This window comes from Apium graveolens, chromosome 8 (assembly GCF_009905375.1).
Source record: "Apium graveolens cultivar Ventura chromosome 8, ASM990537v1, whole genome shotgun sequence".
In the NCBI taxonomy this organism is placed as follows: Eukaryota; Viridiplantae; Streptophyta; class Magnoliopsida; order Apiales; family Apiaceae; genus Apium; species Apium graveolens.
Window position 1 is genome coordinate 2,540,914 of NC_133654.1, and position 27,621 is coordinate 2,568,534.

Below are 27,621 nucleotides of genomic sequence, written 5' to 3' on the forward strand. Positions count from 1 at the left end.
TGCACACATTAGGTACCCTATGTTGCACACATTAGGTACCCTATGATGTGTGTATCTGTATCTGTTCTGATCTCGGTATGAAATATCATAACCCCTCGTTGTTTCAGCTTTGTTTAATTAAAATATCTGTTTTATTATAAATTTCAAAATATTATTTGTACTCCTGTTTTTAATAAATTGTATTCCAATCCGTACCCAACGTTTGGCTCATGTCGTATTCTTTTTCTGTCAGATGTTTAGGGAGATCTGAGACTGTGCGATCGAGAGCTACCCTGTCTTTTATTGAATAGGATTTTGGATTTATAGCATTATTTATACTTAATTATTTATTTACAGATTGTTTCAGTGCTCTGGTTACATATTTATGGATTATATGTTATATCTCCTTCTATTTTAGGAAAGGGGTGTTACACTATTGATATGAGCTTAAAAAAATTAAAATCAAAATTTGTTAACGGTGTTACATAAACATCTCTAGCGGTGTTAGCGAAAATGATTTGCTAAATAATATAAACAATAATTATCTAAAATTTGTCGAATTTGAATGATGTTACGCTTCAATATGACTGGCTATGATAATAAATTTATGTTTATAGTTTTGTTACAACTTTTTATAGATTCAACAAATTTAGGGTGTTGGCCCCAAATGTCACTATTTGGGGTCAAATGGCCTTCAATGTCACTTTTTGAATTATTGGCCCCAAATGTCACTTGAAAACGGCGTTTCGGGTGAAGTTTTTAAAAATAGACGAAAAACGCAGTCTCGTGTTGAGTTTTTCCATAACAATTTTTTTTTTATTTTTTTTAAATAAAAGGAAAACGCAGTTTCGTTTCGTGTTTTTCTTGAAAAACATGGTTTCAAACCGAGTTTTTGCTGAAAACGCAATTTCAGAAATTGTTTCGGTAAAAAATGCAGTCTCGTCTTGAGTTTATGGATATAAAAACGGCGTTTCAAAATGAGTTTTCGTAAAAACGCAGTTTCAAACCGAGTTTTTCTCAGGATGCAAAAAAAAAAAATCAAATCGCAGATCCAAAATGAGTTAATATGAAAAACTCATTCTGAGATTGCGTTTTGCCCCCATAAACACGAATTGAAGTTGCGTTTTCAAATTTATTTTTTTTAAAAAAAATTGAAAACAGAACACGAAATTGCGTTTTTCATTAATAACAAAAATTTCACCCGAAACTCCGTTTTTGAGTGACATTTGGGGCCAATTATTCAGAAAGTGACAATGATGGCCATTTGCCCCCAAAAGTGACATTTGGGGCCTTTTTTCACAAATTTAGCGAATATATAATAGTTAGCTACAACTTCATTCAGGGTTTTGCATGATTAGAGTTTCAAAATTTATACAAATTTTCAATGCACAATTCACCTTAATTAACAAAAAAAATTAGCTAACATATCTTATTACTATATTAACATAATCTTTTGTGTGGTCCCGTGGACTCATTGACAATGTCATGGAGCAATTATAATATTAATATATTCCTTCTCCTTTGAGCCAATATTTATCTACAATATTTTTGTCACGTTGAAGAAAAAAACAAAGTAACTATGGTAAAATGATAGCAACATGTCATCACTAAGCTCACTAAAAAAATACATATAAATCGGCATGCGGATCAATAATGTAGAAAATCAGTAGGCAGCAATTAGGTTTCAATTAAATCACGTAGGTACTACTACTATTGATATATCTCGAAAGTCGCAAGTAGTAGTTTAAATATATGTAAACAAATCTTGTCAATCGAATTGATCTTACAACAAAAGGCATCGTTATCTGATGTTTATCCTTTCTTATTTTGGGTGTTTTTGTGGGCGAATGTATTTATATATATATATATATATATATATATATTATAATATAAAAGCCTACCATTATGAATTGGTCCCGTCCTAGCTTGTGTAATTGAATTATGTACATACTCTATTATTATTGTAGATTTTTATAATCTTCACGTGTTTTTTAATACTTCAACATCTGGACCATGCATGCTCACGTTAACGACTTCATGCCTTGTACATTTTTACACTTTTTGTTGCTAAATAAATTCTATTTTTACATTATATTTAATGGTTCGTGGTCCCGACAATTGATGGTTGCAATGACATGTTTGTATAATTTTTCACGGATAAATTTAACACTGAATTTATTTGGTAATTATCAAGATCACGTCATCTCATTATTATTTTTCACTGTGATATTGCTTATTTATTACTATCACATTGGCTAAAACCCGATATATCGACAAATTTCCAATAACGTTTATTTGTCACTAATGTCACAGATGACCAGTCACACTAAAATCGCACTAAAACCGCACTAAAATCTTAAGATAGTAGATAAATGTCTCAACAGAATCTTATACTCTTCAATACTTCTTCTCAGTATGATACGTTTCGCTACGATTGACAGTAACAAACATACCAATTACCAATACCAATAATAAATATTTTAATTAAATAAATGGGGGCGGTAAGACTCGAACTCGAGACACTCCTTGAACCGAATTTTGATATCATGTTAAATAATCAGTCGTACTAAACACTTAAAGTAATAGAGAAAGAATCCAACAGAATCTTATACTTTTCAACAACAATAACATATTGTTATTGAACAATTTTCACATGTAATAATATTAAATTTAATTATTAGTCAAAGAATAAGTACAAAGATATTTATATTCTTGACAATCTTTGAATAACCATTTCCCAATGGCATTACGTATACTTGTTAGGACTCCAAGGTGCAGTGCACTTATGATAACATTTTTCTGATTTCGTCGAGATTCCTCTAGAATTGTATACCCTATAAAAGGCAATTGAAAGAGAGAATCATTATATATGGAAGGAATTTAAATACACACATGGTACACAAATTTACACACGTGAGCTAATTATAGGGATAGCTAGCGTATAGTGTGCGGCAACTTATAATATCAAGTTTAAAAAGTAGAAATCGCAGAAATTACAAACTTTCTTGCTAAACAAGCATCATAAACCAACTTGTACTCCGTCGGCACCGTTTTCTGCTCTTGCACATATTGTGCAACTATATCTTTCCATATTCCGCACCCAAAAACGCTTCATATACAGAATTTGATAAAAAATTTATATTAAATCATATATATATTATTTTAATTAAAATGGACATATGTATTCATATCAACAATCTCAATTAAAATATTTCACATGTCATTCTGTACAAATTTTTTATACACAATTCTGTATATCTCACACTACTCTTCCGCATTTGGTGTAAGAAATTTTATCCTATTTACGGGATATCAAAAATTAGAATAATTAACAAAAAAATATAATATATTTACATTTTATGATGTAAACAAATTCTAATTACGAAAATTACGTTATAAATGTGACATGATATTGTCGTAATTAGAATTTCAATACACATCGTCAATATTTTGATATTAGCTGAGATTAATTAATAAAAAAGGTTTATTGTTATTTAATTAAAAGTCGAAATTTGAAAAGAATTATCTACTAGATTTTTTTATTAAGCCGAATTTCAGTCTTGATTTGCCCCACTTTATTTTCAGTCTGCCATGATCAATAATGTGTTATGTTTATCTGATAATTTGTGTTGTATACTTCATCATATTCAACTCCGTCTATATAAAGCAAAGACCTAGCGCTCCATACAACAAGACCATCTAAACTCAACAATCCTCTCATAAAAGAATTGGTCTAGAATCATGAATTGCCTGCAAAATTGGCCTGCACCAGTTGTCCGGGTCCAAACATTATCCGACAGCGGCATGCAAATGATTCCTGAAACCTACGTGCAGAAACCATGCAACAGGCCTTCTTTGTCACTAGCCTCTAACCCGTGCCATGCTCAAATTCCTGTCATTGATCTCGAAAAGCTTTTCTCCGGTAACCCTACCACTCTGTCCCTCCTCCACACTGCATGTAGTGAATGGGGCTTTTTTCAAGTGGTGAATCACGGCGTGAGTCACCGCTTGATGGCAGAAGCTCTTGATGTCTGGCGCAAGTTTTTTCACCTTCCGGTGGAAGCAAAGCAAGCTTACGCAAATTCTCCGACTGATTATGAAGGTTATGGTAGCAGGCTTGGAGTTGAGGCTAATGCGAAATTGGATTGGAGCGATTATTATTTCCTCAATTATCTTCCACTCTCTCAGAGAAACCTAAACAAATGGCCTGGTTTTCCTTCATCATGCAGGTACTTGCAATTTTACAATTTTGTGTAATCCCATGCAATTCTTTAGTTCCCAGTTAAATTAGTACACCAAGTATGTTTACCTAATATTAGCGAGCAGTTGCCTTAAAATGTAATATAAGAAGTTCAAACCATGTGCTTAAACTTCATATATACACATCCTTTAATTATCCTGTTTTTCATGTGGTGAATTTGATTAGGTGAGAATTAGACAGGATCATGTGAGAATGGATTTTGTTCTTTTTGTACTATGATGTTTTAAAAGTGGTGTTATCTTTTGAGCTTTCTTTTTACTTGCTTGTACTTTTCTAATACAATTTATATTCATCACTTTCTATTTTCACAATAACATATATATAGTACAGTAATAACATGGGACTACATAAGGGACCTGGTCCCTGGCAAGCACTTACAGGAGCTTTTATGTAACAAAACTGTTTCTCTGTCGTTGGATGATTCAATAGACAAACTAGATTAAAATTTTAATCTAGTTTTAGTAATTGTGACATGCACTGATCAAAATTTTGTGCAAAATTATAGGAAATTGACAGCAGAATACAATGAAGCATTGGTGAAAGTATGTGCAAAGTTGATGAAGATTTTATCAGAGAACCTTGGACTAGAAGAGAATCACATCCAGAAAGCTTTTGGAGGAAAGGAAAATGGTGCTTGCATGAGAATAAGTTTTTATCCGAAGTGTCCTCAACCAGATCTTACACTAGGTCTTTCACCACACTCGGATCCAGGTGGTATTACTCTCCTCTTTGCCGATGATCATGTGGAGGGTCTTCAAGTTCGAAAAGACCATAATTGGGTGACCGTTAAGCCTATTCCTAATGCCTTTATCGTAAACCTCGGTGATCAAATGCAGGTATATTGAGCATTATACTCGTGTTATAACATAGTATCCTGTTGAGGTCTTCTCTGAATCCTTAAGGTTTTAGATGAGCTGGTTATTTAACAATTTTAAAAACTGATTCAAATATTTGCTAGGTGATAAGCAACGGAAAGTACAGGAGTATTGAGCATCGTGTGATTGCGAATTCGACTACAGAACGTGTTTCGCTTGCCTTTTTCTATAACCCTAAGGATGATATGACTATTGCACCAGCTCAGAAGCTAATATCAGACAGCAATCTTGCACTGTATCCACCAATGACTTTCCGGGAGTACAGATCTTTCATGAGAACAAAAGGTCCTTCGGGAAAATCACAAGTCGAATCACTCAAATCACTGCCATAAATTAACCATTCCACTGGACGAATTTCACTGTGTAATATTAACTGTATAAGTAAAATAATGACTGGTATGTAAGATTGTAGTCCTATAACCTACTTCCATGGGATATGATTGGCATATACAACTAGCCTAATTGTGTCTGATATTTAATATTGTGCCCTAGACACTAATAAGGTGGTATTTTTATTCTGGTTTGTATGAGATTATGTACAGTTGATCAGTTCATTCGAATGCTGAGAAAATGCATCTTATAATAAAGTATAATTTGAAAATTTAACTTGTCTCCCTTTGAATGATGTTGCTGAATTCTGTCGTAAATAACCTGATTTGCTGCGGAGATTAATGGTTTAGACTTGGAATCCTATCAATAGCTTTATTAAGTAATCAGTCAAAATCTAGAGTGGTAGAATAAGGCTAAAACAGGATATTATAGTGTTTGACACATCTTCAATTTATAATTATCAACGACAAATATAACCAATACAATATTAACAAATAATATTTAAATTAAATAAATAGAGTGAGTGGACTCGAATCCGAATACATCCCTAAACCAATATCTGATACACTATAAGAGAAACGGTTAAATACGACTGGTCAAAAACCGATCGCATTTAACTGAATTCGAGCGCTAGCGGTTGAATTTAGTTAAATACGACTGGTTTTGGTACCGATCGTACATATGGGAGTGATATTTTGTAGATCGGTTGAATTTAACGTAATTTCAACCGCAAGTAGTTTAATTTTGACCTGCTAATTTCGACCGAAAGCAATCGAAAATTAAATTTGAATTTTTAGATGAAATTTGAAAATCCCTCCAAAATTTTGAATTTTTTTAAAAAATTTAAAAGGAGCGTCCAAATATTAAGTAACCAATCATACTAAACTTTAAACTGGTAAAGCAGAATACCCAAATAATATCTTATACTCTTTAACGATTCTTAATAAACTTTATACAAGACGCACTTAATGTTATATAACAGTTGGGGATCTAGTTTCAGCTGTCATTTATGTTTCGGTTCTGAATCCTATCTATAGTTAACGTATACAATCAACTTAAACAATTCAAATGCTCATTGTAAACTTCCAGAAAATTACAAGTTGCTGGAACATTTAGTACTCAAATTAAAAAAACACATTTTTAATATTTTAGCTGGCATGTTCCACACACTTCAGGGTGGGTGCTGAAAAGGTTCTTCTGTATAACTGGTCATCTTCCAGGAAGAAACGAGCAGGTTTGTGCTTTAAGTATCTAACTTTGTTCTGGTCTTCTAGGAGCGTCCCATCCTTTAAGTAAGCTACATAGGGGGTCATCCAATTGTCTGCGCTCCCGATGCACAGGACCTTCGCTCGCTCTGTGTTGGGTGTCTTGAGTTCTTCGAAGTACACTGAACTGGCGAGGTCCGACGTATTTTGTACGAGCTTGGACAGCTCATCTGCTTTGGAGTTCTCTTCTCTGTTGATCTGAAGTATGGTGATGTCGGGGGTGGCTTCTAGGATATTCTGTACCATTGTTTGGTATTGTGCCAGTGTTGGATCTTTCGTAATATATTCTCCACTGGTTTGCTTGACCACAATCTGAGAATCACTGTGGACGATCATCTTTGAAACACCAAGAGATTTTGCCAATTTGAGCCCGGAGATGAGTGCCTCATATTCAGTCTGATTATTCGTTGCCTTGAATCCAAAAGTTATTTCCTGTTGAATGGTGAAGCCCTCCGGGCTGATTAGGATGAGGTCTGCTCCGGATCTTTCGGCCGTGGATGATCCATCCACATAGAGCTTTCAGAATTCCGTTCCCGGGTTGGTTTCTTCCGCGGTTACCTCTTCAGAGGAGGGTAGTCGTCGCTCCGGGAAGGTGCATTCCATGACGAATTCTGCTAAGGCCTGGGCTTTTATCGCCGTGCATGACACGAACTTGATGTTAAATTGGCTTAATTCAATGGCCCAGTTAACCAGCCTTCCGCAGGCATCTGGCTTTGGATAATCTTCCTGAGTTGCTGATCTGTGACCACTCTAATCTCTCGGCCTTGGAAGTATTGCCTCAGCTTCCTGCTGGAGTGCACAAGGGCCAAGACGAATTTTTCCAAGTTTGGGTACCGAGTCTCGGTGTCCTTGAGGACTTGGTTGACATAGTAGATGGGGCTTTGCATTCCCCCTTCCTCCCGGACCAGAGCCGAAGAGACAGCCTTGGGGCTGGCGGCGATGTAGAGGGATAAAGGCTCTCCGGGCTTGGCTTTTGATAGCACCAGGGGGTTCATCAGGTGCCTCTTGATTTCTTCAAAAGTTGTGTGGCATTCTGGGGTCCAATCCACCACCTTCTTGTTCCGGGCACCTTTTAGCAACTCGAAGAATGTGAGATATCTTTCCGCCAGCTTCGGGATGAACCTGCGCAGGGCCGCTAGGCATCCAGCCAGCTTCTGGATGTCTTTCTGAGTGTGAGGTATCTTCATTTCTATTATGGCGTTGATTTTCTCCGGGTTTGCTTCTATTCATCTTTCACTGACCAAGAATCTCAGGAATTTGCCTGAAGGTACCCCGAATGCACATTTCTCTAGGTTCATCTTCATGTTGTATCTCCTCAGGTTGTCAAAACACTCCTTGAGGTCTTTTATGTGATTTGGGACTATGAGTGACTTGGAGATCATGTCGTCTATATAAGATTTTATATTCCTCCCCAGTTGGCTTTTGAAATTTGTGTTCATAATTTTCTGGTAGGTGGCTCCGGCGTTGATGAGCCCGAAAGGCATCATGATGAAGGCATAGACTGCCTTATGAGTGATGAAGGCTGTTTTGGCGATGTCTTATGTGAGACTCATCGACTATTTTTGGTAAATTTTGAAATATAAAAAATTGGATGGGACATCCAAAAAAGGAAAGTGTAAAAAAATGGTCGAGACACGGGGAGTAACATTTATAACTAACATCATGGTATGGTGTGTACTTTTTATCTTTACGATAAAACTCAAACCAGACATTAAATTTACGTTTGCAATTGTTAATTAGACCTTTTATTGTCGTAAATTTGTTACTATTGTTGTTGTACTCGTGTGAAATACATGTATCTAGCTTGTGGAACTGCATTCGAGTATCCGCTTTATCAACCAGTAACTAGTAAATAAACTCCACTTGACGGAGATAAACACACGTACATATAAAAACATACACGACACTACAAAATCTTTGTTGACCACCCATTCAGCTATGTTTGCTTTTCTTAATTAAGACAATAGTATCAACTTACATCAGTTGAGTTCTTAATGTTGTCGGCATATCATATCATTAATATCATCGGCTTCTCTCGTCTTGTTAGGCGCTACCTTCTAAAACACTTTTAGTAAGAAGATGCCAAGCTTTGCACACCTCTCACCTTGCCGTACTCTTAATGTGCCGACGCCCTGCCCTGCAGTTCTTATTTATTTGGTGGGCTCAAAATTGACAATCCAAATTTCATCTCATAGGAAGTATTCTCTGTTTTTTAATATTTGACGTTTTGAATTTTGGCACATATTTTTAGGTAATTTGACTGTATAGTTAAATTAATAATTTTTAAATTTTTTTTAAGGAATGGTATATAATCAAAATTTTAATTCATACAAATATTTAAAATATATTCCCTCTGTCTTAACCATTTCTTTATATTTTTCTTTCTAGGATATCTCTTTCAATTCTTTATATTTCAAAATTTTTCAAAAATAGTAAAGTTTTTATAATATAAAAATAAACTTACTTACCTCCGTTATATCAACTTTATACATAAAATATTAATCAGTCTCGTCACTTTACTCACTTTTTTAACATTTCACCATTTTTTTTATCATTTTTCTTAACTTTCGTGTCCAACCTAAATGTAAACAAATAGTTGGGACAAAGAAAATATTAATTTTAGTTATTCGATCAAAACACATAAATATGTGTTTCAAAAGTCAAAATGTCAAATAATAAAAAACGGAGGAGGGAGTATTAAGTGGGAGTAAATTCGGAAAGATAATAATTTCCAGATTTTGTTATTTTTCTTTTTGTTGTTTTCATTAATCCAAAGCAACTGTTAGTGGGGCCCGTTGTGGTGATGGGAACATGCATTGTTATATTTATCTACAGCTACTATGTTATCGAAAAGGTCAAATTTAGACTAATCAACAGGACTCTGCGTCCTCCTTTAAATAATATTATATTCACGAAATTGTATATAAAATTTTATATTAAATAAATATATGATAGATATAGACATTGATTGGAATTATTTCTTGCATTTACATTAACAACTCAATTAAAATATTACGTATCATATATAAATGTCTTGTATACCAAATTTTATATATGTAGCACTACTCTATACGTAAAATATAATGTACAAAATCGATCTCTAATTTTTAGTGTTTTGATTATTATAAATCCGGTAGCTCAATCAATTCATGAGCAACATTCTTTTTAGTTTTCTATACGTAAAATATAATGTACAAAATCGATCTCTAATTTTTAATAGTTTTGATCATTATAAATCCGGTAGCTCAACCAATTCATGAGCAACATTCTTTTTAGTTTTCACTGTTCTGGTCATTGTAAATCTGAGAATTCAACCTATTCATGAGAGGCGGTGAAAGCATTAGCAATTTGGTGATTTACTTGAATTTATGAGAATCATGATATAATGTAAGATTAGTTTCTTTTTTATTGTTCATTTAATAATATTGAGTAACCAGCTCATTTAAAATCTTAAAGTGTTAGAAAAGATTCCCAATATGATCATATATTTAACACTCCCCCTCACTTGAATTAATTGTCTTTAGTGTCCACATTAAATTGTGAAAATATTGGGGGTGGCTGAAAATCGAACCTTAGTCCTCCCGTCAGCCTAAACTCTAATACCATGTTGAGTAACCAGCTTATCTAAAAACTTAAGGTGTTAGAACAAATCCCTAATAAGATCATATATTTAACAAATAAATTCATCTAAATAGATTAGACTAATAAATATGGAATTTGGAAAAGAAGACCAGATTATGATTATCTGATTCTTGTTAATGAGTATAAGATCTTGTTCGAGTTTTTCCTTATCATATTAAAGTTTTAGATATATTATTTATTTAAAATCGTATCAGAACTCAATTTAGAAAATAACTCAAGTTCGAGATCAAAACTTAGTTTAGAAAAGAACTCAGTTCGAAAACTCGGAATAAAGTCGAGCAGGATCTTGAAGATTATAGACACAGTGTCGTATGGAAGTGTGGCCACAAAACATGAAGGTCTGCACTTCCACCAAAAATAGCATTCGCGGCTCAATGGAATAAAAATCTCAAGGATGTACGTGGAACTTGTATAACCAAAAAAATTGTGTGCCATGTGAGATCGGGCCATTTTACTCTGTATTTGTGTATTTGTGCTAGGAACACCAATTTGGTGGAGTCCCAAAAAAACATGGTGGCCAGTGTATAAATGTCACCAACAACTTGACTACTACTCACTAAACTAGGTACGTGAACCTGAGTGTTGGAAAATGTGAGTTCGGGGTGTACGCGGTTCGGAACGGATCGGTTTTGGAGTAAAAATTGAACCAAACCGCGAAGAGCGGTTTTAGAAAATTGTCATCCGCCACCGCATTTACGTGCGGTTGCGGTTAACCGCGTCAATTGCGGTTGCGAATTTGCGGTTATTGCGGATCGGTTTGCGGTTCAACCACTTATTTTAAAATAATTAATAATTTGCAAAAAATTAAATTCGGAATATTAATAAATTGAAGTTTAAGTTACGTGATAAATTATATTAAAAAATAAATAAAATAATGCTCCGTGTAGAGCAAGAATATTAAAAACATATAAAAATGTGGAGGCGAGAAAAAAGAAAAAAGAAAAAGATAAAAAAAATTACATGTTGATTATATTTTTCATTTTTTTGGTTATATATCTTATAATGATTGTGAATCTTATGAATGATGTCTTAACATTAACTTAAGATTATTTAATAAATGTGTATACTTACTAATTTATATGATATCAACTACATTTTTGGAAATATAATTTATTATAAATATATGTTGCGAGTTGCGGTTGAGGTTGCGATTTTCAAGAATTTAAAACCGCATCCAAACCGCGAATGAGCGGTTTTTAAAATTTGAATCCACAACCAATCCGCATTTCGCGATTATCCGCAAATGCGGTTCGGTTGCGAGCGGTTGAGCGGTTGGATGCGGTTGAGCGGTATATCTGTACAGCCCTAATGTGAGTTTGAGCCCCATATTGTTAAGTCATGTATGAGAATATTGTGTGTAAGTAATAAGTGATATTTGGAATGCATGTTCCTCCGTGAAAATTTTTCGATACACTTTAAATTACTCAAAATGATCGAAATATGAATGGAATATGGGTATCTAAAGATCATTCCTCTAAAGTGAAAATGTTGCTATAAAATTTTATATTATACATTGAAATGAAAAAGGAGCTTCCATTACTTTATATAGCACAGCACTCTAATAATGTCTAAATATGTTATTAGGGCTGTAAATTGATCCGGAATATCTGATATCTCGGCTTATATATGACTCGAAAATATGATACATGTCTCGTATCCATTTTATAAATGATCCAAATTTGACAGAAAAATTAAGTTCGGATAAAATATGATCTCAGCTATGAGCACTCATACACTCACTTCAAATTAGGTCTCATATTATTTTTCATAAAATGATGATACACAAATATCCAAATATGATCCATGGCTCATATTCGATTTGACCGCATATGTAGAAATATTTTTAACCCATTATACACTACGCCATAAGTGCACATATGCAACCCCTACTATACAGTTGCATAAGGCCCAAATGGTGTTGCATAAGGTAATAGGCAACACCAAGGGGGGTTGCCAATGTGGAAGTGGCCGTAGACACCTAATGCAACATTTTGTGCAACACTTGAAAGTATTGCATCAAGTGGATTTTGCAACAGTAAATCACCTATCGGCAACAACAGAAAGTGTTGCATTAGACCTGACAGGATAGTACACTTGGTCCTACGTGGCAACTGACACATCAGATGCCACGTCAGCAACAGGGGGTCCCCAGAGCCACATCAGTACGCCACGTCTGCTGGGTCCCATCCTGCCACGTCAGCATGTGGGGCCCACAATGGCACGTCAACGGTGGGACCCTTTTTGCCACGTCATATGTGGGGCCCATATTATTTATGCAACACCATTTTGATGCATATGCAACACTATTTTCATTCAATTGCAACAATATATACCACATTATACAACACCATTTTTTAAATTGCAACAGTATTATAATCAAATGTAACACAGTGAAAAGCAATATGTAACATCATAATATGGAATATGCAACACTAGAAAACATAAAAATTTGGCCATAATTGGTCTGTTTTTACATTATACCTGCCATAAGTGGCATCCAACAAAAACAACCATATCAGGAATCCAATAAGTTTTAAACATACAAAAAATACTAAAATACATACGCCCAATTCTAAATTTAAAACACCAAAAGTACATCAAATCTTTCTTCAAACGAAGAAAGATACCAAAGAAATAAGTCACTAAGAAGTTTCGCCTTGAGTGCCTTGAATGATTGTAGTACCGTTTTCCTCTTGATCACTGGAAACTGTGGTACATCTTCAAATGAAAACCTTTTAAAAATAGACCCCGAGGCGATGTTGATGCAAGGAAACTAAATGGAACTTTAGCCTAGAAAATAAAAATGAACAAAATAAGAATAACAAGATTCACCATCTGACAACAAAAAATTAAAAACATGCAAGACTAATCAGCTCAAAATCTTTACACGCCTGTTGCAGCTCGTCAAAGGTTATGTTACCACTCCCATCCTTGTCAAAAAAAGCAAATGCTCTGACTAAGTTCTCCTCCCTCTCCATCTTGTTAATGTGCAAAGTAACAGCGAGAAATTCTCCATAGTCAATTGTGCCACTGTTGTCAATATCAGCCTGCCAGTGAGACAATTTTAATGAATTGATTGAACCATTTAGTTATTAATAAATAATGAAAATTTGGAGAACTGTAAAATGAATGAGACACAATATGAATATAACAAGTACCGCATTCATAAGATCATGGATCTCAGACTCCATTAGATTAGAGCCAACTCTTCTTAATCCATGTTTCAGCTCCTCGAAGGTTATGATGCCACTGTTGTCAGTGTCTATCATTCTAAACAGTTGCTTTAAGCCGCCAATTTCTTCTTCAGAAAGACTTTCTGCTATGACCTGTAAACAGAAGGTGAGACAGAGAGCCATGTACCACATATGTTACTTTAGACATTTACATAAGAAGTTTCCGTCCAAGACTTGTCAAATCAGACTATCATGGCTAATCCTTCCCAATGCTTAGAATAAAATTTTTGTTGTTCCATAACCTCTTATTGCAACGATCAATTTCCCTAATTTATGTCATTTAAGAGTCATGATCCACAGCATAATTATTTTATATTTATTATTTTATACATTTTCTGTTAAATATTTTAAACATTGATACCTTAGCACAATCTGCACAACTTCCTCAATATTTACAATATGCTTCAAGTATGTGCAGGTACTAATAAAAATATAGGTAATTTAAAATCGCAAAATATGCAGAAGGTCATTGAGAAAGAACATACACGCAAAGCCATCTTTTTTAGCTTGTTCATAGCTGAGAACTGCTTAAGTCGTGTCAGAACTGCAGAATCCAAGGGCTTGTCTGGTGCAACCCTGTCATCCACGATCCAAGGATGACCTAATATGAACTCAGTTACATTGTCAAGAAGTATATTTATTAAAAAGAGTTTTAGCAAAAACATAAAATAAACACAAGTACACTGGATACCAAACACATATGGGCAATGGCTCACATAACACTTCATAGGCAGTTATTCTTTCTCTTGGGCTTCTCTCAAGCATCTTCCGTATTAAATCTTTTGCACTTTCTGAAATATGCGGCCATGGATCAGATTCAAAATCTATTTTTCCTTTTAAAATCTGTCTGAATATACCAGAGTCGGTTTCTGCAGAAATCATGCACATGAAGCAAAAAAAAACATCAATTTCACACAATAAGATATATAAAATAACGACAGCACTCCATACATCAATTTCAGGACCATAATATTTGTACAGCACCTCAGGTGCAACATAATAAGGACTTCCAACAACATCAGAAAGATACTGACCTGGATGTAAAACAACGTACAAGTATAAAATAGTAAGTAATGTTAGTTTTAAGGTATTATTACTTGACAACAAATGGATATAAGCTAACAGAAATAAGTCGTAATGGACTCATGGTGCACCACCAACATATCAATTTGTATTGAGATTATTTGAATCTAGATGTATTTAAAAACATGTAATGCTCCTTTCGAAAAGATGATCCACTTTCGCAAATGAGAATAAAATTGTCCAAAGTGATTACTCAACATGAACTCTGAAAGTGATAGAGATTAAAAAGGAATGGAGCAGATGTATAGCTACTACCAGGAGGATGAGAGCACCTGCAACATCAAACACCAATCATATTTGATACGAGGCACCTATGCAGGGTGCAACAGGATGCATCTTTACAAACAGCCACGTCACAACCATGTAGCATACACAAAATAACTCAACTAAATAGTATCCAATGTAGTCAAGTAAGCATCAAACGTGTGTATATATATATATATTTCATCTAAACAGTGTCTCCAAACATCAATATCCACAACAATCCCAACAATTCACACATTCGAATTTAAAAACAAGGGATTTTTAGAAATTACCCGAGCCCAATGCATCGATGTCTTCTTGGTACTTACCATAAATAAAAAAAAATCACAAACTAAATCTCATCCAAAAATCGCAGCATTCAACAACAACCTTCACTTTTAATTCGAACATCAAGCATTACATATCTTTTGCCAAAATTAAGCCACACACATCCTTGAACCTTTGCTCGAGGCCTCGAAACTTCTCGAGACGTACCAAAACCCATAGATCGGAGCTAGGAGCACCTCATATTCGAACCACGCGCCGAGAATCCACATTGAAGTCGGCGACTTTCAATGACGAATGATCTTCAAATAACCACAACCGACCCTGCTTCATCATTCTCCTGCAATGAACACTCAAATGACAGTTAAATCGAATCAAAACTCATAGAGATAAAACTAGGGTTTCAAAACAAATTTGGGGGTTTTGACAAAATCGACTTCGAATCAATCAACTAAAGCATTTCAAGCTTAATCGAACTCATTTATCATCAAAACAAATAAATTTGAAACTAGGGTTTTTAAATCGAAAAATAAATCGAATCGAATTCGAGATTTTTAAACAAAATCGAGAGTTTTATAAATGATTTAGGCTTTAAAAACAATGTAGATTTCGCTCGTAGTCTCAACATCAATTAATCGATGTTGACAATTTGAGACGAAATCGAGATTTGATTTATCAAACTCGGCATGCAGCCCGACTGTAACTCAAAATCAAAGAGAAAAACCATGAAATAATAGTATCTGAGTGTTTTGAAAGATTTTCCGGTGAGAATTGAAGAAGAACAAAGCTGGAAAAGAGTAGGGTTTAGGGTCAGTGGCGAGAGGGTTCGAGAGAGACGAAGAGAGACTGCAGAGAGATTTGTGTGAAAATGATGTAAGCAGTCGATATTTTGGTTTATATATTTAAGTAAAGAACGATCGAGATTCACCCACTCAGTTAGATCTACGGACTAGATTAAAACTGATGCACTGCGTCGGGTTTGACCCGAATAGAAAAGGTTTTTAAATCTGAAATAGCCGCCCAATTTTTTGGCATGGGAAAGTGTGCAGATCTATGTCTCAACATCATTTATTTATTTTTTCAGTTTTTTACTAAATATTTACAATTTAAAATATTATAAAAAAAATTGTATAACAAATGTAAAATATATGTCAAAATAACACGACAATGATAAAATTAATCGGAACAATTATTTGTATAATTGAATTGTCGAACAAGAATTTTTAAAAAAATAGAAATCATTCTAGACAAGAATCTACAAGGAACCCGTGTTGACCGTAATTTGACTACTATAAAAACACACGATATAAAATCTAAATTTTTTTAAAAAAAATACACATCTCAAAAATTAGTAGGTAATATCATCCGTACAGTTGGATCGTTGAACAAGAATTTAAAAAAAATAGAATCACCACTCGGGACAAGACTTGGTTATAGGAACCCGTGTTGACCTTAATTTGACTATTATAAAAATACACGCTATAAAATCTAAAATTTTTAAAAAATTTACACATTTTTAAAATTAATAGGTATCATCATCCGTACGGTTGGATCGTTGAACAAGAATTTTAAAAAAATAATAATAATCACTCGGGACAATACTAGGTAACAGGAACCCATGTTGACCGTAATTTGACTATTAAAAAAGCACGTGATATAAAATCTATTTTTTTAAAAGAAATTTTAAACATCTCTAAAATTAGAAGGTAACATCATCCATACGGTTGGATCGTTGAACAAGAATTTTAAGAAAATAGAATAATCACTCATGACAATACTAGGTAACAGGAACCCGTGTTGACCGTAATTTGACTATTATAAAAACACATGATATAAAATCTAAATTTTTTAAAAAATATTTAGACATATCTAAAATTAGTAGATATCAGCATCCGTACGGTTGGATCGTTGAACAAAAATTTAAAAAAATAGAATCATCACTCGGGACAAGACTTGGTTATAGGAACCCGTGTTGACCGTAATTTGACTATTATAAAAACATATGATATAAAATCTAAATTTTTAAAAAAACATTTAGACATCTCTAAAATTAGTAGGTATCATCATCCGTACGGTTGGATCGTTGAACAAGAATTTTAAAAAAATAGATTAATCACTCGGGACAATACTAGGTAACAGGAACCAGTGTTGACCGTAATTTGACTATTAAAAAAGCACGTGATATAAAATCTAAATTAAAATATATATATATATATATATATATATATAAACATCTCTAAAATAAGTAAGTATCATCGTCCGTACGGTTGGATCGTTGAACAAAATTTTAAAAAAATAGAATCATCACTCGGGACAAGACTTGGTTATATGAACCCGTGTTGACCGTAATTTGACTATTATTAAAACACATGAAATAAAATCTAAATTTTTTAAAAAATATTTAGACATCTCTAAAATTAGTAGGTATCATCATCCGTACAGTTGGATTGTTGAACAAAATTTTTAAAAAAATAGAATCACCATCCGGAACAATACTACGTAATGTGAACCCGTGTGCACCAGGATTTGATTATTAAAAATGCACGTGATATAAAATTTATTTTTTTAAAAAAAATTACACATCTCTAAAACTAGTAGGAAACAACATTCGTACGGTTGGATTAATTAAAAATTATTTTAAAAAAATTAGAACATGAATATAACAAATAAATTTTAAGAATAGTACAATAACTAACGCAACACTAAATAACCAACTGCAACACTAGAAAGCAAATGCAAAGCCTGAAGTGCCACGTCACCAGTGGGTCCCACATGTGGGGCCCAAAATGCTGACGTGGCATGACACATCAACATGCTACGTCAGCACCCGTGGGTCCCCAACATGCCACCTCAGATTTATTTTCCACGTCAGCATTTATTAAATAAAAAATATCTAATGCAACGCTATGACCTCTACTGTTGCATGCTGCGCAACACTAACATTTATTAGCAACGGTAGCTTCAATGTAATGCAACGCTTTTCGTGCAACGCTGGATAAAAACCGTTGCCTATGTGCACTTATGGCGTAGTGATATTTGTAAGTAAATAATCATTTTATAATTCTTAATATCTTATGTAATTTCTAACTTTCCTATAAAATATGACTTTTATGGTTATTATTTTTATAGTATTATATTTATTTTATACTAATAAATATCTGAATAGTTGAAATAAAAATGATACTTAATGTTAGTGGCTCCGGTGGATCATAAACTACCCGGTTAGGAAATGAAAATACGATACCGACTCATATTCGGTTTGAATCTGGTCCTCATTTACCCCGGATCAGTTCGTATCCGAATATTATGATCCCTGACCCAAATCTGGACACGCTAAAACTAAAACTATACTACACTTGAGTACGGGGGTTTCCGGTTCTACCTGGATCATTTTACAGCCCTATGTGATACTAAGGTATTGGTACATCCTCTACGTGCGTGCAGAGGTGCAAATCATGGGATTTCGAGGCTAATTCAAAACTTTCAAAGGTCGCGTTGGCGACGCGCGGACACGAATGTAACAGAAAACTGAGTCGTCTAATGATGAAATATTTTTGCTAATTCTTATTTCCACCGGGGTTGAGCTCTAAATAATTAATTCATTTTTATATGAATAATTTTGACAGAATATTAATTCGAGACGGTTACGAATTAATAATTACTAATTAACGCGGTTTAATTAATTAGTGGAGTAGCACAAGTTTTGTTATCGCTATATATACATCCTTAAGTCGTAGGGTTTTATTCATTCGAAAAACCTCTCTTCTTTCCGTATTCGTGGACAGTAGTTTCTCGTTTGGTTCAAACTCGCTGATAATGACGCTCTACTTCACTGCAACTCACTATAACTCGTTTTATTCTTGAAAGCGATTCGCTCACACATATGAGGAGGCCTAATACACTTTAAGAAGACAATTAAGCACTGAACTTGAATTTTTAATTCATATCACCTCTTTCTTTCGTTCACTGTTTTAATACGCGGATATATTATTCATGTACTCAAACACGATTACGTTTGTTTGCTTGTTCTTCGCAAACCCTAGCCCGCTGCATCCAAAACCAATAAACGATCAGGTCATTTAGAAATTAAAACAACATAAACTAGTACCAACCAAAATATAATTTTTGATAGGATGAATCCAAAAGTGGTCAAAAAAATTCTTAACAAGCAGAGATTTTAAATTGAATATCAAAAAAATCTTAAATATTGTGTCATAAGTGATATGAGAGTTTAAATTATTTTATTTAATATTTTTAAGATGAATACATGATAATCATCTTTTTTAATTGCATTATAACGAAGGGAATCTAATGTGACATTTGAGAACTATTTTGGGATCCTTTTTAAATATTATACTAGCATTTTTCTTCTTGTTTCGGAGGTTTAGTTCATATTTAATGATTTCCTTAACATATACTTACTTCGTCAACACTGGCTTCTTTATATTGGATCTATTTTAAGTCTCTTATAAAATATAGCTTTCTAAATGTTTTTAAATTTTTTTCTTCTGAATAATTAAAATAATGTTTATATTTTTATATAAAAAAGGGAAAACATTTTTTAAAAAAGGTTATAAAGTTGTACTTTATAAAAAAATTAAAATATGTATCAAATATGACAAAAAAATTGTTAAAAAATAAATGGGACGGAGAAAATATTGCCTCAAAATTATTTAGATTTTACTGACTGATATTCACTTTCTGATTTTTCTTCACTTCACTTTTAATAAATTATGTATTTAGCATAAAAAACGTACCTTCTAAAACGAAACTGAGGGAATAATTGCTTGTTAAAATTAGTTAAGATTTATTTTAGTAAAATTTAAATGTTGATCTTGCGAAAAGTACTTGTAAATTGTAATCCACGAATTGTTTTAGAGAAGCGGTTAGAATAAGATCCTGAAAAAAGAGTTTTTCTTTTGATAACTTGAAATTTTAGACGGATTAATTTTTAAATATGGTATTAGGTCCGGGGAATGGCTCAAATATGATTTTCTACTATCCCGATATTTTCATAATTTATAATCCTGATAAAGGCATTTCAACGTGTTAAGAGTTCAGAGCAACTGTTTTTTCACTTATACAATACTCCCTCTGTCTTATTCAATTCTATACATTACTTTTCGGTACGCTTTTCAATGCTCCTTTAAAATATAACTCAACAATATTTTTAAAATTTTTTTTTCTAAATAAAATTAGTTTCATGTTTAAACTTTTATTTAAATAAAAAAAATAACAAAAAATATTATAAAACTATAATTTATAGCAGACTCGAAATACGTACAAATAGTAAACGTATAAAACTGACGGAGGTAGTATAATTTAACGAGAATCCCAGATGGAATCTAGAGTGTACGTCCATTAGTCAAAAACAGGTACATGCACAATATCAAGCACTAACTTGTACTACCCAGTAGTTGATGTTAGTTTTCCAGCTGATACTACTGCAGAAACTGAAGTGGATAGATATGAAAGATTCCACAAAAATAATAATTGCATTAGCAAACCATGTTTAAATTGTCTGCTACTTCTCCATTTGCTCGACATAAACCACTCTATGCCTTTGACAAATTAACAGGCCTCGATTAATCACCCCCGCTGTTTTTTGTCGAATTTTGTCCATAAATGATATATACTCCCTCAGTCTCACCCAATCATCATCATCGTTTGTGAGAGAGAGTCCAGCACCCACTTTAAGACGAATATAAAATATTATTTTATACTTTTTTTAAAAAAATTCTTTTTTCGAATAAAAGTAGAAACTTTAACCTTTTATTCAGAATTTTTTTAAAAAAAAATTTACAGAATTATACTTTTTATTCATCTTAAAATACATGTCAGACACTCTTTTAAAAACGATAACAATTAAGAGATTTATCTTGAGCACGATTGGATAACTCAAATGGTTAAGAGTATATCCTCAGTCATCCCAGGTACTGGGTTCGATACTCGCAGATTTACAAGAACAGATACTCATTTATAAGACTATAAGCCATATTGTCAAAAAAAAAGATATTTATCTTAAAATACGTGTCAGACACAAAAATGATAATAATTAAGAGGAATGGAGGGAGTACTATCTTATAAAACCTTATTTGTAAGAAATGATGTTTATCTTAAAATACGTGTTAGACGTTCTTTTAAAAACAATAACAATTAACGGGAAAGGAGGGAGTACTATCTTATCAAACCTTGTTTGTAAGAAATGATGTAAAATTACTGTATTTAGGGAGGCACCTTTCGAATTGACAATACTAACAAATCGGATATTTTCTTTTATATAAATAGTTGACTAGAGTATTTAGATTCCATTTTTTTCAAGTGAAACGTTAACATTAGAATACGTATGTTTGGCATTGATGTTTTGTGCCCAAAAGTGTTATATTCTCGAAGCTGGAAATGTGCTGTTCTTAACCCACTTAACTACTACTAATTTACAAATATTATGGGCGCAATTTTGCAACGTGATGAATATATATATACTCCTGTCAAAAGCATCATGTCGGCCAATGTCTAAGAAATCCAGAGACATAAATTTCCATTAGAATTTTGGATCAAATAAAAATTTTAAAATAAACAAATTTGTAGGTACATGAAATTCTGTTTAGAGAGATGTGAGGCCAAGATCAATTGTATTCAACTAGAGCATATACTTTAGGTGGGTATCTTAATAGGAAGGTAGATGGATAAGTTATGAAAATCAAAATGTGGGATCTCTAACAAGCAGTCTACTGGAGCAAAGATTTCAGATAAATAATCGTATTTTATTTTATTTTATTTTTGGGTGTTCTCTTTTCAGAATTTAAGGCGTTATTGTCTAAGTTTACGAGACTATCATGCATGATTTTCGGTTAGATGATAAATTTTATTGTGAGAAGAAAACTCCTTTTTTTCTCTTTTGTATATCTGTAATAGCCCGCACTTCCGGACTATTAATTCTAAACCAAAACTAATACAAAATACACTTTTAATCCAAAAGTATATTACAAAGATTACGATTACAAAAACGCAGCTAAAAGCGGAAGGCTACAAGTCAATCTACTCCAATTCTAAGGTCCTCGAACTCCAATACTAACCAACTCAAGTTTTTTAGACGAAACCTGAAATATTAAAAGAATGAGCGGCGAAGCCCAGCAAGAAAAAACAATCGATCCAACTAGTAGGTCAAGCAACTTATACACATATAACAAAATACGATATTTTATACGATACGATATACGAAACACACACTTTCGATATATATTCTTATTCTTATTCGATACACATACCACATAAACAACAATAATTCAAAATCCATAATCTATGCCAAGACTATTACAACTCGGTGATAACGGTCCTAAATTTTCAAAAAACTGTCACTACAATCCGGTGACTGCGGTCCTAAATTCTTATTCGATATTTTCACAAACCATGGCACAAATCAGAGATCTCAAATTATCGTCTAGACATCACATATATACATCGATACATATTCTATATCACATAATAATATCAAATATATGATCACTTAGCCCAAGTTTTGATAATCAAATATAAACGCACAACACACAATTTTGAAAACACTAGCAAGATCGATCGAAAACTTACCTCAAAACCTGACCAGATCTGAATTTACTCTTTTTGACCATCTAAATTACATTTTCTTGAAAAACACGAAACACAAAAGTTGAAGAGAACGAAAACAGCTTTCCGAAAAGTCCAGGATCACTGAATTCCGACTTACGATGAATTTTCTACGAATTTTACAAGATTGCTGATTTATGTGAATAAAACCCTACGAATTTTATTAATTAAGGCGAGACAGACGAATAGGGTGTATTTATAACGATACCAAACCCTATATCTTAACCTACAAATTACCCATATTAGTATATGATCCAAATTTTAGGTCCATTAGTCTAATCCAATTTTAAATTCTAGTTTTTATCTAATTTTAATCCCTTTTTTTTTCTATTATTCAATTAATAATCTAATTCTAAAGATTACGGGATATTACAATATCGGTACAATCTATATTCGAGATTATATATCTCACCAACAAAAAAAAACTAGAGCCCCCAATATACGAGGGCATCACTTTCATTTCGTATCTTCAATCTATTCATTTTAATGGGATGATAAATTTAAAGATAGCAGTATTCTAACTTGCAACGGAATATTATTTTTGTCGTAATGACTTAATTGTTTACGACGGAAATCATCATATGTCATTAATTTATTATTTTATTATTAAAATCTACCGTCAAGTGAATAAAAAAAATATGGCAATCAGTCCCTCAGGAGAATGACGTCGTGTAAATTTTACGATTTTATTATTATTCCATTATAAAATATAATTTCAAAAAGGAAAATAAAAGTTTTGTTGGATCTGACAACATCATTTTAAATATAATTTACGACAAAATGTTTTCCGTCATAAATTTGCACACCTTCCAAAATAAATGCCACGTACAAACATTTGTTAGTCGTTCGAAAATAATACTTTTTAATAAAATTTATGACCGGAAAATCAATTCTTTCATAAATTACTATGTGCAAAATGCTATTGTCCCTTTTGGCAGTTCACTCTTTCCACTTGTTTTTTCTCACAAAAATATATTTTCATATTATTCAAAATACATGATGACATAACAACGAATTTAACAATCTGTAAATATTAAATTTTAATCACCTCTTATATTATTTATATGCATTTAAATGTGTGATTTAAATTTTAATGTTTACATGTTCACCATATATGTGTGTATGTATGTGTTCTTATATATTATTGATTTAGAATTTTATTTTCATTTGTAAATGTCTTATGATACTGATTGGATCACTAAACGAATTATTCCCGGTGGTTATGGTTTTACGGAAGAATTTAATAAAGGGGTTAAAGATTTTTTGGCATTTGCAATAAAAAATAGCAAAGAACCGGATGATCCGGAATTTTTGATTAGATGTCCGTGTAATACATGTAACAATGAACTCTTTCAACTGATTTTCGACATCAAGTTTCACATATATGCAGTTGATTTTCTTGAGACTTACAACATATGGCATTATCATGAAAAAGAAGGTGACTCAAGAAATGAAGAAATGAACGATCGTGAAAATGTATTTGATGAATGTGAGATGTTGAGGGATGTCTTTAAAGGGAAAGATTTTGGATATGTCAATAGTGTTCACGAAAGGAGCCGAACGAGCAAGAATCTAAATTCTTATACAATGTTAATAATGTCGGAGAAACAATATATGTGGGCAACATCAAGTACACACAACACACAATTGAAGTTTGTAGATGTGTTTTTGGAAGGGCATAATAGTGTTCACGAAAGGAGCCGAACGAGCAAGCATCTAAATTCTTATACAATGTCAATAATGTCGGAGAAACAATATATGTGGGTAACATCAAGTACACACAACACACAATTGAAGTTTGTAGATGTGTTTTCGGAAGGGCATAAACTTCCTTTTAATTATTATGGTGTCAATAAATATAGTGATAAGACCTTTGAACAATTCAATAAATATATTCATTTCATATAGGGAGTCGTTTATACGGGATCCCCTTTCTGGTACACTTAATGGTGACAGATGATTTCGTGCTGTTTTCTGTGACCGTGTTTTTTGATGTGTACATGAAATCTTCTCACAAAAAATTTGGACAAATATATCACATAATGAAGTTCCGTCTTCTTAAATTAAGGTGTCGGCACAAATACAATATTATGTGATGAATGATGTTTTAATATACCGTAACAGAGGTACATACGCATACACGTACATGCTATCTATAGAGAGCAACAATAAGCCAAAAATAAAAATAGACTCATTAATAGACCACGAGGAGTCAAGTTTATCACGGCGCCGAAACTCAAACTGATCCACTAGGTCACTCAAATCATTTCACTCTCATCTCGTCTATATATGATCATTCGGTTTCTAGCACCTCATCAAGACAAACGGTTCTTCAAAGTAACATATTTCCACTCCTCTCTCTCTCTCTCGATCTTTCTTTCATACTCTCTCTCTCTCGCATTCTCTCTCATTCTCTCTCTCTCTGTCTCTCCCTCTTCCCCCTCTCTCTGTCTCTCCCTCTCTCCCTCTCCCCCCCCCCTCTCTCTCTCTCTGTCTGTCTCTCTGTCTCTCTGTCTCTTTGTTTCTCCCTCTCTCGATCTCTCTCGCTCAGTCAAACCTAGCATAAAGAAGCAATGAACTGTGTACAAAGCTGGCCAGAGCCAATTGTTCGGGTCCAATCTTTATCCGACAGTGGCATAAGAGTGATTCCTGAGCGATACATTAAGCGTCAATCAACCAAACCATGTTTCAAACTAACACCACCATCTCGCGAAATCAATATCCCTGTCATTGATCTCCAAAACATGTTGTCACAAGACATTCTGGTCCGGAACACCACGCTTGCGCTCATTTCACGTGCGTGTCGTGAGTGGGGGTTCTTCCAAGTCGTGAACCATGGCGTGAGCCACCACTTGATGGATCGTGTTCGTGAAGTGTGGCGTGAGTTCTTTCACCTTCCGGTTGAAGATAAACAAGTTTACGCGAACTGTCCGACGACTTACGAAGGTTATGGCAGCCGCCTCGGCATTGAAAAGGGCGCCAAGTTGGATTGGAGTGACTATTATTTTCTTAACTACCTTCCTACTTGTCAAAGGAATGAGCACAAGTGGCCTAGTTACCCATCCTCATGCAAGTAAGCAAAAAACGTAAAATTTTGTTTCAGGAGTAAAACAAAGTATATAACTATATAAGAGTGTTTGATCTTTGACAAAGATCAACCACTCTTATATTTTCATCACTTCTCCGCTCCCTATACTTTTTTGAACATGTCTTACAAAGTAATTACCATCTGTTCTAACAAATCTGGAGATGAGCGAGAATTGGATATGAGACGACAGGGATAAACCTTTATCACTAGACTATCGTATCACGTTCTCTGCTCCATATACTTAAAAATATAACTATAAAAAACTTTGTTACGATGCATACTGTGAGATTGATGTTGTCACATTTGATGTCATTGCAGGGAAATAGTTAGAGAGTACAACGAAGCATTGGTGAAGCTATGCAGGGAGCTGATGAAATTTTTATCGATCAACCTCGGATTAGAAGAGAACCGTCTTCAACAAGCTTTAGGAGGAGATGAAGTTGGTGCATCTTTGAGGGTGAATTACTATCCGAAATGCCCTCAACCGGACCTGACTTTCGGGTTGTCGCCGCACTCGGATCCCGGAGCCATGACTATCTTACTTGCTGACAATCAAGTATCCGGGCTTCAAGTTCGGAAAGATGACAACTGGATAACAGTTAAACCTGTTCCTAATGCTTTCATTGTCAACATTGGAGACCAACTAGAGGTATATCTAGTTGCATGGTTATAATAAGTCATTACACACGTGCCTAATTATGGTTTAGAAAAATCTTCCCTGTTTAAGTCATGATAAGATATACTAATCTAGCCAGCACAGTTGTTTTTGTTGTTTAAGCAAAAGACAACTGAGAAAGACTTGTAAACAGTGATTTGGTTAACTTTTTTTTTGTATTAAAAACAGATTACGACATTACAGTGTTTCTTCCTAACAGATATAGATAATAATTCGAATATAATAAATGAAACAATATCTTTTGTGTATAGTCTCTGTTAAAGAGTATAAGATCTTGTTCGGGTCTTCCTCTATCACCTTAAGGTTTCAGATGGACCGATTACTTAACATGTCAGAACCGTTCTTAAACAATAACAGATAGAAAAGCTCTGTTTATGATCTTCATCATTTTGTTCAGTCAGCTGATATCAAATTAAATACGTGCTAATGTTTTTAACTTTGTGTTAACTGGATGCAGGTGATAAGTAATGGTAATTACAAGAGCGTGGAGCATCGTGTGGTTGTAAATTCATCTGCAGAACGGGTTTCATTGGCCTTCTTTTACAATCCGAAGGGCGATAAAATCATAGAACCTGCTACAGAGCTGATCACACCCACAGTTCCAGCAGAATATCTCCCCATGACATTTAACGAGTACAGAACGTTCATTAGGACCAGAGGACCTTGTGGAAAAACTTCAGTTGAATCAATTAAGTCGCCTCGATAAATTTAGTTCTGAGAACATTTTGTAAATAAGATGTAGATAGTAGATTGCTTGTGTGGAATGTTGTTGAACTGTGCCAAGATGCATCTTGAATAATGAAATGATCTTCTGATTGTAGTTATTGAAGCTTTTCAATGGTCAAGTCTGAAATCCTACTTGATCAGGATTAAGTTGTGTACTTGTGTCCAAACATTCCTTTCAAAATCGCCTGACAATGAGCTCATCTGTCCAAGAGATAAGGCTCAAAGCCAATGAAGATTACTACTCTCTTCGTGCCTAAAAACGTTTCGTATTTGTGTAGTACACATTTTGATTGTTAATATCTTTAATTTCGT

The 27,621-nt window shown here is 33.6% G+C and overlaps 4 protein-coding genes across 4 annotated transcripts; 2 read left to right on the top strand and 2 right to left on the bottom strand.

The window, feature by feature from the left end:
- The first annotated feature begins 3,672 nt into the window (after nucleotides 1-3,672).
- Nucleotides 3,673-5,721, top strand: LOC141678068 (jasmonate-induced oxygenase 1-like). The gene is made up of 3 exons (XM_074484274.1): nucleotides 3,673-4,208; nucleotides 4,746-5,076; nucleotides 5,199-5,721. The coding sequence occupies exons 1-3, from the start codon at nucleotides 3,721-3,723 to the stop codon at nucleotides 5,445-5,447; spliced, it is 1,068 nt and encodes a 355-aa protein (XP_074340375.1). The 5' UTR covers nucleotides 3,673-3,720; the 3' UTR covers nucleotides 5,448-5,721.
- Nucleotides 5,722-6,593: 872 nt separating this feature from the next.
- Nucleotides 6,594-7,046, bottom strand: LOC141677672 (uncharacterized). The gene has a single exon (XM_074483697.1). The coding sequence runs from the start codon at nucleotides 7,044-7,046 to the stop codon at nucleotides 6,594-6,596; it is 453 nt and encodes a 150-aa protein (XP_074339798.1).
- A 6,155-nt stretch (nucleotides 7,047-13,201) lies between these two features.
- Nucleotides 13,202-14,469, bottom strand: LOC141677674 (calcium-dependent protein kinase SK5-like). The gene is made up of 4 exons (XM_074483700.1): nucleotides 14,302-14,469; nucleotides 14,071-14,186; nucleotides 13,511-13,678; nucleotides 13,202-13,399 (listed from the first exon to the last, which is right to left on the bottom strand). The coding sequence occupies exons 1-4, from the start codon at nucleotides 14,465-14,467 to the stop codon at nucleotides 13,202-13,204; spliced, it is 648 nt and encodes a 215-aa protein (XP_074339801.1). The 5' UTR covers nucleotides 14,468-14,469.
- Nucleotides 14,470-25,055: 10,586 nt separating this feature from the next.
- LOC141680983 (jasmonate-induced oxygenase 2-like) lies at nucleotides 25,056-27,415 on the top strand. Its single transcript, XM_074487051.1, has 3 exons — nucleotides 25,056-25,892; nucleotides 26,226-26,556; nucleotides 27,041-27,415. Exons 1-3 carry the CDS (start codon nucleotides 25,393-25,395, stop codon nucleotides 27,287-27,289), a joined length of 1,080 nt encoding a protein of 359 aa, XP_074343152.1. The 5' UTR covers nucleotides 25,056-25,392; the 3' UTR covers nucleotides 27,290-27,415.
- Nucleotides 27,416-27,621: the final 206 nt, after the last annotated feature.

Excerpts from the sequence above, each read along its gene's own strand:
- LOC141678068 (XM_074484274.1), top strand. The coding sequence starts at position 3,721 with ATGAATTGCCTGCAAAATTGGCCTGCACCAGTTGTCCGGGTCCAAACA. Across the intron at positions 4,209-4,745 it reads GGTTTTCCTTCATCATGCAG|GAAATTGACAGCAGAATACA; the intron begins GTACTTGCAATT and ends GCAAAATTATAG. Across the intron at positions 5,077-5,198 it reads ACCTCGGTGATCAAATGCAG|GTGATAAGCAACGGAAAGTA; the intron begins GTATATTGAGCA and ends AATATTTGCTAG.
- LOC141677672 (XM_074483697.1), bottom strand. The coding sequence starts at position 7,046 with ATGATCGTCCACAGTGATTCTCAGATTGTGGTCAAGCAAACCAGTGGA.
- LOC141677674 (XM_074483700.1), bottom strand. The coding sequence starts at position 14,467 with ATGATTTCTGCAGAAACCGACTCTGGTATATTCAGACAGATTTTAAAA. Across the intron at positions 14,187-14,301 it reads AACTGCCTATGAAGTGTTAT|GTCATCCTTGGATCGTGGAT; the intron begins GTGAGCCATTGC and ends AGTTCATATTAG. Across the intron at positions 13,679-14,070 it reads TAAAAAAGATGGCTTTGCGT|GTCATAGCAGAAAGTCTTTC; the intron begins GTATGTTCTTTC and ends TTCTGTTTACAG.
- LOC141680983 (XM_074487051.1), top strand. The coding sequence starts at position 25,393 with ATGAACTGTGTACAAAGCTGGCCAGAGCCAATTGTTCGGGTCCAATCT. Across the intron at positions 25,893-26,225 it reads AGTTACCCATCCTCATGCAA|GGAAATAGTTAGAGAGTACA; the intron begins GTAAGCAAAAAA and ends ATGTCATTGCAG. Across the intron at positions 26,557-27,040 it reads ACATTGGAGACCAACTAGAG|GTGATAAGTAATGGTAATTA; the intron begins GTATATCTAGTT and ends AACTGGATGCAG.